Below are 12758 nucleotides of genomic sequence, written 5' to 3'. Positions count from 1 at the left end.
GTAAAAATCACATAAGTTTGCAAACACCAGCTATAGCTCCTTAATCAGTTATGTTGACTTTGTTAAAGAGAGTGTTTTATTTAAAGTGAGAATTTAACTTTGTAACTTTGTCATGTTTTATTATCAGTTTAGTGAAGATATTAGAATATTTGATTGTTCACTAAGCCCTGGAATTGTTTGCAAATCCCAGTTGTTTATTTCTAATATTTTTAAAATATGGAGTTTTCTTTTCCATAGGGTAAATTATCAATTTTATAAATACATATGAAATTATTTTCAGTTACCCCCAAAACACTAAATATTTTTAAATGCTCATTTTCTTTAATTTAGGCATGAAACTGGCATGTCATCCTCTGTCTACCCTATGTTTAGTTGTGATTTTAATCATTGGATTGTTTTGAAATTGTACAGTTCCTTCTGTAGAAGGCCCCTGCTAATTTTTATGCTGACAGTTTTAGTAAAGTAGATTGGACTTTGTTGTGTTTTTTCCCTGCTTGAATCTTAAATTGGTGACAAATTCAGTTTTGCTACAAAGTAGTGAACTACATTTTGAAGATTTGGCATGGGAGAAGCTGGATAATTTTTTATCTTCTTCCTGTCTGGATTACTGTAGCCCACATTTTGAATTAAAGTTTCACCTTTATTACAGAATAATGTCAAAGAATGTATTTAAGACTTCCTGCCTTTTTATTAAAACGTATTTTTGCTATACTCATTCACACTTTGAAGAGTATATAAAAGTGTGTTTCAGATAGAGTGCAAAAATCAAACAATAATATTTTAAACATGTCTGTGTATATGCATATGTTAAAAAGAAACAAAATAACACTATTAAAAGCTCGTTTAAATTAGACTCCCTAATTGCCTGTATCTTTGGATTTAGGTCTCTGTTGATACAGGTGGTTTCACTGAGCTGGAGAATTGCTATTTAAATACTGATAAGGTTGATTTATAAATGAGCTTCTGCCTTTGGCTTGTGGTCCAAATTGTTTTCCTGAAACTTTCTTCCTAGTTAGCAGAAGGAAGAATAGAAGTTTGGTTTATTTATGGAAGGGATATGGTGAAAGAAAAGTTATTCAAATGGATGGGTGAAATGATGAGGCTTTGAGCCCATTTCAACTTGTAAATTAGTTACCACAATTTATCAGAACATGAGTTAGTGCAAAATAAGCATGATTGGTAATGGACATAAGGAGTATAGGTACATCTTGTAGACAAGACATTAACAGAGACTCACAATCTGAATTCATTGAAATAAATGTCATAAATTGTTAACAGTGTCAAACAGGCCAAAATGTAATTTTCTATTTTTTTAATTACTAAAATTAACACAATACAGCACTAATTTCTGCAGTTACCATTTTCCTCCCTGAACACTAGACTTGATTTGTGTTCTTATTAACTTTGTCCTATAAATGACCTTGCACGGAGAATGATTCTAGAGGCTAAGTGAAACAATGTCTGTATTTTCTGAGGCTTCAGGCTAAGTTTTATTAATGTAATGTCTAAGATCTTTGAAGTTGTGACTTTACCAGGAAAATCATAATCTCCAAACCTTTATTCATAATGGGTATGACTTCCAGGGGGAACAGAATACCTGCTGTGCTAATTATTTCAATTATCAGCCACTACTAAAACACGTAATGGATTTTCTCTGCTTCCACAGGTAAAAAGCATGACATTACGGAACTTAACTCTGATGCTGTAAATTTGATCTCCCATGCAACACAGGAACGATTACGAGGCCTTCTAGAAAAACTGACTACAATTGCTCAGCATCGAATGACAACTTACAAGGTAAAGGAAATCATTGAAGAAATACAAACTCTTCTCTCTCCTCTTTGTCATGTTACGGGTATTTTTTGGTCATAGATTCATTTTCTAGGTATATTTTTAAAGGAAGTGATTGAGATCTCAGTTTCATATTGGTAGAAAATCAAAGTCTTATTCTTAATTTGCCTTATGTAGATACACTTACATGACAAAATTAAAATAGCGTTTAAACTGGTATCCAAAGCTTCTGTGTCAGTGTAAGTTGAAATACGCATCTGTTCTCCTGAGGCTTCTCCTCCTAAAGCGTTTGATTGGGAAGGGGAGGATATGTTGGAATATTGGAATATTGGCTAGTTGTGTTCTCTTCAGTGATCTGTACTCTGCTAGCACTCCTGTTCCTTTTAATAAATTAAATGATTGCATTGAGTGCTAATACTGGTGCCACTCATTATCATCATTGGCTGCTTTTATGAAAAATGCAAGAATGTCTTGTCTTCTCCCTAGTGCTATGCACCAAATCATTTACCATCATCAAGGTGAAAGCACCTGATTTATTTGAATTATGGTTTTGGTGGAGAGCAGATTTATTGGGTAATGAGAGATGAAAAAGAAAAAACCTTTTCCCGTGTATCAAGAAATGTTGGCAGCTAGATTTTGTACAAGGTGGTATGTGGGTAATCTTTAGATGTTTTGAGTTTGCAAGAATGGTCATTGTCATAATGTCCTAGCCAGAGGTTAAAAGGAATCCAGGCAAATATGAGCTACAACACGACCGGTAAGTTTCCTGGAGGAATCATTGTATTTTCTCTCCTTTCTGCTTCATTTAGAACTTGGGAAGAACTGTTTTTAGTTGCTGAGGTTCTCACTTGCATAAATCTTTGTGAGAATTTGCTGGGCTGTCTTAAAATAAGAGATCAACCAGAGAAAAGGCTGTGGGAGAAAAAAAACCCACTATCAGTATTTCTTTTTGTGTGTTTCTAGAATTTGTCCATTTCTTCTATGTTATCTAACTTCTTGGCATATGATTGCTCATAGTATTCTCTTATAATCCTTTTTATTTCTGTGAGGTCAGTAGTAACGATCCCACTTTCATTTCTGATTTTAGTTCCTTAAAATATAAAGTAGCTTACTGATTTGAGATCTTCCTTTTTTGATGTAGGCATATACTGCTATAAATTTTCTTCTGGCCACTGCTTTTGCTGCATTCTGTAAGTTTTGGTACATTGTGTTTTTGATTTCATTCATCACTAAGTATATTCTAATTTCCCTTGAGGTTTCTTTGGTCCTTTGGTTATTTGATTTCCACATATTTGTGAATTTTCTAGTTTTCCTTCTATTGTTGATTTCTAGCTTCATTCCACTATGGTCAGAGAAGATTCTTAGTATGATTTAATTATTTTAAATTTATTGAGGCTTGTTTTGTGGCCTAACATAGGGTCTATCTTGGAGAATGTTTCATGAGCACTTGAGAAGAATGTGTGTTCTGCCCTCATTGGATGGAGTGTCCACATGACTATCAGATCTAGTTGGTTTGTAGTGTTAAGTCCTCTATTTTCTTATCGATCTTCTGTCTAGGTATTCTAACCATTATTGAAAGTGTGGTATTGAAGACAAGCTATTCTCGTAGAAGTGTCTGCTTCTCTTTTTAGTTCCGTCAGTGTTTGCTTCATATATTTGGAGGCTTTGTTGTCCGGTGTATATATCTTCCTGTTATATCTTCTTGATGAATTGACTCTTGTCAATATATAATGTCCTTGTTTATCTCTTTTAACAATTTTTGATTAAAGTCTATCTTGCCTCATATTAGTATACCCCTGGTTTCTTTTGGTTATTATTTGCATGAAATATTTTTTTCCATCAGTTCACTTTCAACCTATTTGTGTGCTTTCATCTAAAGTGAATCTCTCATAGACAGCATATAGCTGGATCACACTTTTATCTGTTCTGCCAATCCCTACCTTTTGATTGGGGAGTTTAATCCATTTACATTTAAAGTAGTTACTGATAAGGAAGAACTTATTTCTGCTATTTCACTATTTTTCTGTATGCCTTATGGTTTTTTTGTCCCTCATTTTCTCTATTACTGCTGTCTTTTTTGTTTGATTTTTTTCTTGTGTATTGTTTTGATTCCCTTCTCATTTCCTTTTGTGTACATTTTTTAGATTTTTTTTTTGTAATTACCCTTGTGATTGCAATTAACGTCCTAAATTTATAGTAATCTAGTTTGAATTTATAACAGTTTACCTTCAATTTTGGGACGTGGGAGAATTAGTCTTCCTTTTTGGCTTTTTACTGTAATTTTTTAAAGAGTTATAATTTTTCAAACCTGGATTTTCCCCTATTGCCATCCCAGTCACCCTTTTGTTTCAGAGATACATGAGTTCATTTTCATTTACAATGGGCAGTTTCTATATAAAATGTGACATGTACAATTTAGTATGGAATAGAATCCTTCCAAGTAATATTGATTATTCTGAGTGCCATCCAAAGTTCTATTATGTACAACCTTCAGATGCAATTCTTCTGTTGTATATCGGTGCATATGTTCCAAGGATTTAGTTGCCCTCGGCAAAATGGATAGTATCTACCCCACCTGGAACCTCAATAACTTAGCTTAAAGCTAACACCTCCATAACCTTCTGTCTTGTACACTGCCTATTGTGGTTGATTTTCCCCTGCCCTCCTTTCCCCACACTCATTCCTTGATACAGCTAATCCACTGTCTCAATTTACACATATAGAAAGGCAGCTACATTATCATCCTTCTTTAAACAGAAATAATAATCATTTAGTTATATTTGAATCTACTTCAAAATTAATACTTATTTTGTAGACTTTGATTGGAATAATCTTTGTGTCATAGATTTAGCCTTGCCCTTATATTTCAGTTCATCCCCATAGGATTTATTTTTATCTGTACAGTGTAGGAAACTCTACTCCATGAATTTCACAAAAGTGAGCTACTTTTATTAAAAGCAAAAATCCCACAGTCTCTTTCCATTTGACATCCATCTCCTTTTGCTAATCTTTCACCTGGTTGGATATAATTCTCTAATTAGTCATAGTCCCTAAACTGAGATTTAAGTAAAGAAGTAGAAAGTGACACATGTAGTACAAAGCTTTTGATCTTGCTGCCAGGTGTTTTCCCACTGAAGATATGTTATAGTCTTCTGTGTGCCGGTGGGCTGGAGAAGCTTCAGTGTTTTCCAGTTAAAAGAGGCTATAGTGCTTTCTTTACATGGGATTCATTTGGTCTGAGTCCTTATATTTTTATTGCTAAACTACCCTACTCTGTGGTACATGAAGACTTCAGTTAATCCAGCTGGGTAGACAGGAAGGAATATGATAAGATTGAAGTTGCTATTGTGTAAATAAATTTGGGGACTCAGTAGGAGTTGGGGAGGCACTCATTTGTTTAGCATCTGGAGGAGTAAAGGGAGGATGCATTAAGCCAGAGGCAGTTGTATCCAAGTTGAGACAGAGAGGAGGAATCTTACCCATGGGAATGAGATTCAGTTAAAGTTTAGAAAGTCTGTGCCCCTTTTTAATTTAGTGTTTGTTGTCTTTTTTAAATTAAATCCTGCAGTAAACTGTCTCCACAGTATCTGAAACCAAAAATGGTAAAGATGAAATATTTAAGAAATCACTGGTTATTATGTTTATACCTCTATGGTTGGCCTATAATGTATTCCATGTTCTATCTTGTATTATTTAACTTTAAAAGTATTTAGAATTCTTTTTGTATTAAACATTAAGTAAAATAAGTAGCACTAATATATCCTTGTTCGTTATACTATGTAATACTCTTTTGATCTAGTTAAATACCAACAATAAAAATTTAATTTAAAAAGAATCTTGGGCATATGAAATCTCTCGGTCCCAGTTAATTGAATCAGCCATAAGCATGGGATAAAACAGAAATGGAAGTGATGCTGAACCCATGATTTCCAAAGCCAGTCACTGACTGTTGGACTAAATGTTTAATAGCGTCAGTTTTCCTATCATTCAATCTCCCTCCTATAGCTTGAATGTCTGAATTACTGAGATGAGTAGATGACAGGATGTCTTAAATATTGATTGGGAAGATTGCACCCCCACTCCAAGCATTCACAAACTCGTATATGTATTACAGAGGAGAAATTCGGTGGTCATATCAGATGAAAAAAATTACATAATATTTAGATTGGAAAGCACTGTTTTATATTCTGGAATATCAGAATAAATGGAACGAAGTAAATTTTATCATTTTATGAAACAATTAAGGCAAATAATTATACTTCTTTGTTATGGCTTTCATTTATGAATTTTATACTTTATTTCTTTAACTACAGTTTCTGCCCAAGTTCATAGCTTAAGGGAATCCTCAAAACAAGGTTTAGAATTCTAATATTTGCCGTTTTATCTTATGTTGTATTTTGATAGAAGTTGTATTCACTTGTCAAGTTTAGACCAATCCAACAATAGAAACAAGGATGATAACTTTCATCTTTGGTATGTTTTTCAGTGAGGTGACTTTTTCTTGTTGTTTGTCTTTGACAGGCCTAAGATCTAATTAATTGTATTAAGGTCTGCTGAGATGGACAGTCATTTAACTAAAAAGATTTAGGTTATAGGTAAATGGTACACTCTCTTGCTTTCTACTTCCTTTTGTTAGGATCTGCTTGGCTTAATTCCTTTCTTTTCCCCCTCTGAATGAAGCTTACCAGGGAACCTCTTTGAAATTTAAATGCTTAGTCACCTCTCAAATTTTAAGGATGATTGAAGTTCCTTTTTTTTTGTTTGTTTAAACCTCCTGAAAACTTAGCTCCTTGTGTCTCGTGGTGTTACTGTCTCTAGCTGATTTATAACAATACCTAATGTAGAATGTGTTGCCTAGGATCATCATAAGACTTTCTTTTTTTTTTCCAGGCAAGTGAAAATTACATCCTGTCTAGTGACACCAGGTCACAGCTCAAATTTCTTGAAAAGCTGGATCAATTAGAGAAGCAGAGAAAGGATTTAGAAGAAAGAGAAATGTTACTTAAGGCAGCCAAGGTAAGGTCTTTTGTGATTTATGAGTGAACAGGGCCTGGCAAGGAGATCAGAATTGGTTTTATCGTTGGTTGACTGTCTTGGTTTTATTACGCCTTTAGATTTCTCTGAAGAATTTCTTAAAATGAAATTACTAATAAAATCTCTCACAGCCAGGATGGTGTGGTGCAGTGACTTTTAGTTAATTTAGTTTAATGAAACATAATATTTTGTCTCCTCATTCTCAATTCCTGTGTGGCTAGCATCATACCTGCCATCCTCCCACATAAAAATGTTTTGTAAAGTTTTCAAGGTCTTTTTAGGGACGTGATTTCAACTTGTGTCAAGTTGAAGTTGAGACAGGAAAATTTGGAAAGTAGACAGGAAAGTTATGGGTAAAATTAGGAGTAATTAGGACTATATGGAACAAAATATAGGATACGCAAAAATGATTTAGAGAGAAAGTAAAAGAGAGAACAGGTGAGGCTATTATTTATTTATTTATTTCCTTTCTCCTTTATTTAAACATTTTCCTGGACTATTAGTGCCAGATGAAGTGAAAGTTAATTCCACTACAATGTGCGTTTTGTTGCTTCACCTTTCTTTGTAGACCTAGGGCCTTTCTGAGTAGTCTTAAAGGGTAGGCACTAGTCTTATTCTTTTATTTTAAACAGCTTAGTTTTAATTTCTAGTGTTCTTAGCAGCCTTCCCTTTTAGAATATTGTTGCTGATCACGTGCCAATCACTTTTTTAAAAACTAATTTATTTTGAAATTATGTCATACTTAGAGAAAAGTTGCCAGAACTATACAAAGAACTCTCATCTCCTTTACCCAAATTCCTCCCACCCCCTTTATCTGGTTTTGGTGTGTCCCTGAGCTAACATCTAGTGTCAGTCTTCCTCTTTTGGTTTGAGGAAGACTAGCCCTGAGCCAGCCTCCGTGCCAGTCTTCCTCCACTTTGCACCTCAGACACCACCACAGCATGGCTTGATGAGCAGTGCATAGGTCCATGCCTGGGAGCCAAAGCCATGAACCCCGGGCTACCAAAACAGAGTGTGTGAACTTAACCACTATGCCACCGGGCCAGCCTCTAGATTCCCCCATTTTTAACATTTCATTGCATTTGCTCCATCTCCACCCTTTCTTCACACACACACATCCCCATTATCGTTAGTCTCTTTTGTTCTCCTTTCTTTCAATTCAGAGGGTTTTTTTTGTATATTCACAAAGTTGTGCACCTATCATTCTCTAATTAGCCCTTTTCTGAACCGTTTGAAAGCAAGCTTCAGTTTCCTAAAGATTCTAGTACATATTTGCAAAAACAAGGACATTCTTCTGTACAACCCTGCAAGTCAGGACTTGAACAATACAACACAAACATCTAAACCACAGTCTCCGTTTAAATTTCACCAGCTGTCTCCACTCTTTTTCTTTCATGGTCCATTTTCCCATTCAGGAATATGTGTTTCATTCAGTTGCCATCTCTTGAGACTCCTTCAGTCAGATTTTCTCTTTCTTTCTCTTTTCTTTCATGTCTTTGACAGGTTTCAAGAGTATAGGCCTTACTTTCTGTAGGGTGACTCTCAATCTGGCTTCATCTGATATTTCCTCATGACTTAGGTCGTGCATTCGTGGCAGGAATACAGAGAAAAGATGCTACATTCTTCTTAGCTGATCATATCAAAAGGCCGCCTTGATCACCTGGTCATGTGGGTGCCTATCAGTTCTTTCCATTTTAAATTTGCCATTTTCCCCTTTGTAATCAATTAGTTTTTCACAGGAAGGTATTCAAAGATTATACCAATATTTCATTCTTCATTAAACCTCCACATATCTACTTTGGCATCCATTGATGATGACCACCTGAATCAGCCACTTCTGTGGTGGTTGCCAGATGGGGATTCTTTATTCTTATCATCTCTTCTACATTTATTAGTACTCTACAATATGGAAGGGCTTTCCTTTCTCTCTTCTTCATTCATTCATGCATTCATGCATTTATTTATATTAGTGTGGGCTCATGGATTTCTATTTGATTCAATAGGTTGTAATCCATTACTTTCATTATTTATTTTGATGCCCAAATTGCTCCTGAATGGGAGACCCTTCCAACTAGCACTCTGACCTTTTGCATGTCCTTACTTTCTGGCACAAGATATTCCAGGCCCACGTTTTACTCTTCCTTCACCAGCCTTGGAATCAGCCATTTCTCCAAGGAACCCTGCATCATTTTTGTTGAGGATGATATCCAAAAACCAAGATTAGAACATATAGTGTGCTCTTTGCTAATGGGGTGTCATTACATGTAGGCTCTCTCAAATTGGCAAATCTAGGAAATATATGTATGGTGCATATATATGTACATGTGTGTAAATACACAAACATACATTTGTAACTATTTCTTTATCTGTGTGTATATTATAAAACCATAAGTTTGTATGGATACCTCCAACTCCAATCAGTATCTTAGGGTTCTTTTTAGCCTTAACCTTTCCATGTTTATAAGTACTTTCTCCACATTCAGAAACTTGGCTTTCATTATCCTCAATATATTTACTTATGTCCTCAGTTTACTTATTTGATCAATGTAACTAATCTCCCAAACAGCCATGCTGGCTGACTCCTGTGTCTCCTACTCGTATTACCCTTGCCCTCATTTCATTGCCCGTGTAATTGGTTGCATGCCCACTGGCCCCTGCCTTGGTGAGTCCCGCAACCCCCACATCACCCTGCAGTGGCCACTGGTCTACACCTTCATATGTCCCAACCCCCCACAGAGATGTGGTGCATCATAACCGTTGTCAGTGTGCCACTTCCCGCTTTCCCACAGGCCCAGTCCCCATGCTGACCCTTCCTGCACTGGGAAGGGCAGCTGGCACAGGGAGATACTCTTCCTTGAGCCTTCAAGTATTATAAGCAAGCACACAGCCAATGTAATAAGGTGGTTTATTGGTATTTTATTTCCAATTACTATGCTGTTAACAAGATCATAAACTATTAAGTACTTGTTTAGTTATTACTGGATATAATGTTATACTTGCTCTCACTCTCTTTAGGCTGTTCCTTCTTTACCAGACTTCTAAATATTGGAGTGTCCCAGGTTTCAGTCCTAGGTCTTGTTCTCTGTCTGCATTTCCTCTTACATTTATATTTCCAACTCAGTTTACATTGTGGAACTCTGGACTCATATAGCTAACTGCCTGCTTGAAATTTCCAGTCCATTGGCCAATAGGCACCTCAAATTTAATGTGTCCAAAAGAATTCCTGATCTTCCTCCCTCTTCAAAATACGTTTTACTCTTATAGGTTTTCCTAACTCAGTAAATGATGCCATTATTCGCCCAGATGTTCAAACCAAAAAACCTAGGAGTTATTTTTAACTCCTTTTCTTTCCTCACATCCGTTCACTTCCTATTCTGTTTCCAAAATGTATCCTTCTTCTTCTCTTCATCACCATTGTCACCACTCCAGTTTAAGTTATCTTTCACTTGGACTTTTATAATGTCTTCTAACTAATCTCCTTTTCTTTCTACCCTCCATTTTTCATATTATTTTCAGAATAATATTTTCATAACAAGTCATGTGTGTCTCTGTTCCTTAAAAGCCTTCAGTGGCTTTCCCTTATACTTAAAATAAAACCAAATTTTAGAAAGCCGTATATGATCTGGCACTCACCTCCCTCTCTGAGCTCGCCTCATATCACTCCCTTCTTCACTCACTCTGCTGCACTCACGCTGGCCTTTCCATGCGGGTGCCAGGCTTGTATCCTAGAATATAAATTAGGCATCTAAAGCTGACCAGTAAGTTCCCTTCCCCTAAATCTGCTCCAGTCTTTATCCTCTCAAGGTTGGAATTATCATCCTACCAGCTGCTTAAGCCGGAACTTGATTTCTCTCTCTAATTCATACCCTATATCCAATCCATCAATAAATCTGATTGGCTCTACCTCCAAAATATATTTTGAATCTAATCACTTATCGTCTTCTCTACTATGGCACTAGGCCAAGCTGCCCTCATCTTTTTCCCAGTCTTGTACTCAGAACAGTTTTTAGAACAGTCTCCTGATTGCTCTGTGTGCCTGGGCCTCCAATCTTTGGTCTCTACGTAGTACCCAGCGTGATCTTTCGAAGGTGTCATATCAGTGGCATTTCACTCCAGTTCTCCAAACCCTCCTTTAATTAGAATTAAACCCCATCTCCTTATCATGGCCTACAAGGCAACACCTCACCTCCGATTTACCTCCTTCAACTTGTCTCTATGCTCCACCCACACGGGCCTTCTTTCTTTCCTCAGGTATGCCGACTTTGTTCTCAGTTTAGGGCTTTGGCAATTCCTGTGCCTTCTGCTTGGAGTGTTCTTCCCCCAGGTCTTTGCCTGGCTACCTCCTTCTTGTCATTCAGATCTCTACTCAAATGTCACTCCTCACAGATGTCTTTTCTCCCATCCTAGCTAAAGAAGTACCCTCCCCCTTCCTTTCCATCACATTATCCTGTTTTATTTTCTTTATAGCACTTATTACTATCAGTAATTATTTGTTTTTATTTTTTCTCCATTATAAATGTTTTATGTATCATAAGTGTTTAATTTTTGTAAAATTGTTTGTTTTACTATTTTTTTCTTAAAATGTAGGTTACTTGAAAGCAGAGACTTTGTCTTCTTATTTCATTTATGTATCTCCAAGGCCTAGAACAGTGGCACGCAGAGTAGAATTTGTACTATGGGTAATCAGTAAATATTGGTTGACTGACGAAGACTTGATACTCTGACGCGCCCATTTTATACTTTGGCGGAAAATCTGTATACATACATACATATACACATGCACATGTATTTTTATATAAATGCACATATACTCATTCTCTCCTAATACTATAGGTGGAATAACAAAGGAGTTTGTCTTAGTTTGGGCTGAAGTGGAGTTGTTTTAGTAGATTGGGGACAAAATGCAGAAAAAAATTACTGGAAGAATTTTATGTAGGTATTTAATTAAGGTGTTTAAAATTAGAAGACTCTCTTAAGTCTAAGAAAGTCTCTTTCTTGTATTTTTCTTTAACAAAAGCACTGATAAATCAGTAAACGTAGCAAATAAATGTAGTACATAGGAAAATACTTTTAGTTTTTATTTTGTTAGCTACCTTTAGTTAGGTGATTTGCATTTTATAGAACAAGTATTCAGATTTATAAGGAGTTAAATAACCTGGTTAGAATGAGAAAAAGGATACACCTATCCTAAGCATATTTTTCAGTGGACAAATGTTCATGGTGCCGGAAATAAAGTTTCTTACTATTTGTTCCATCATAGCATTACATATGGAGGATGGCTCTCTTCTTATAGCAATCCTGTAAGATTGTTCATTTGTGGAATGTTAAAATGAATCCGTATGAAAAGCAACATTCAGTAAACATTTATTGAATATTTACTTGTGCACAGCATTCTGTCAAGTGCTATAGAGGGCCCAAAGAGGCTAAGATACTCTAATGAAAACATTGGGATGTATTTCCTACTTAATTTTTTTAATTACACTTTTGAAGAGAGAGAGGTTTGGTTCAAGATTAGTCAGCTTCTTGATTTGAATAGTCCTTGAAAAACCATGTTTTTCCAAAATGGCTTCACCTTAAGGTTAGCCAGTATTGATTATTTTCATTCATTTGAGCCAACGATTATCCTTCTTTTCTTTTCCTTCATCTGTACCATCCGTGTTTTAGTTTTAGTGTTCCAGCAAGAACAACGTCATGCCTCAACTGGACCTGACTGACATTGTTAGCGTCATTTTCAGTCTAAGCTTCCTTCAGGCTAGAACTGCAGCAGCCGCGATGATGAGAGGGAGGGGGCGGAAGGGAGCGTGCGCCAGACTGGATTGAGGCATTTTCCCCTGGAGCTAAGGTTTTCAATCACCAGAGAAAATTGTCATTTATTAAATATTTAACGGCAAGTATGGTGTTTAGATGCTAGTAATTTCTATTAAAATTTTCTT

At 35.9% G+C, this 12758-nt stretch overlaps 1 protein-coding gene across 2 annotated transcripts in view; it reads left to right on the top strand.

Moving 5' to 3' along the window:
• Positions 1–12758, top strand: part of TAF4B (TATA-box binding protein associated factor 4b) — a 134760-nt gene that overhangs the window by 72665 nt on the left and 49337 nt on the right. For both annotated transcript variants that reach the window (XM_014828393.3, XM_070513280.1), the window contains 2 exons: positions 1667–1797; positions 6682–6807. In XM_014828393.3, coding sequence (XP_014683879.2) covers positions 1667–1797; positions 6682–6807 — 257 coding nt within the window. The remainder of the gene's footprint in view (positions 1–1666; positions 1798–6681; positions 6808–12758) is intronic.

Source organism: Equus asinus, chromosome 7 (assembly GCF_041296235.1).
Source record: "Equus asinus isolate D_3611 breed Donkey chromosome 7, EquAss-T2T_v2, whole genome shotgun sequence".
In the NCBI taxonomy this organism is placed as follows: Eukaryota; Metazoa; Chordata; class Mammalia; order Perissodactyla; family Equidae; genus Equus; species Equus asinus.
This window is presented reverse-complemented; position numbering and strand designations above follow the sequence as displayed.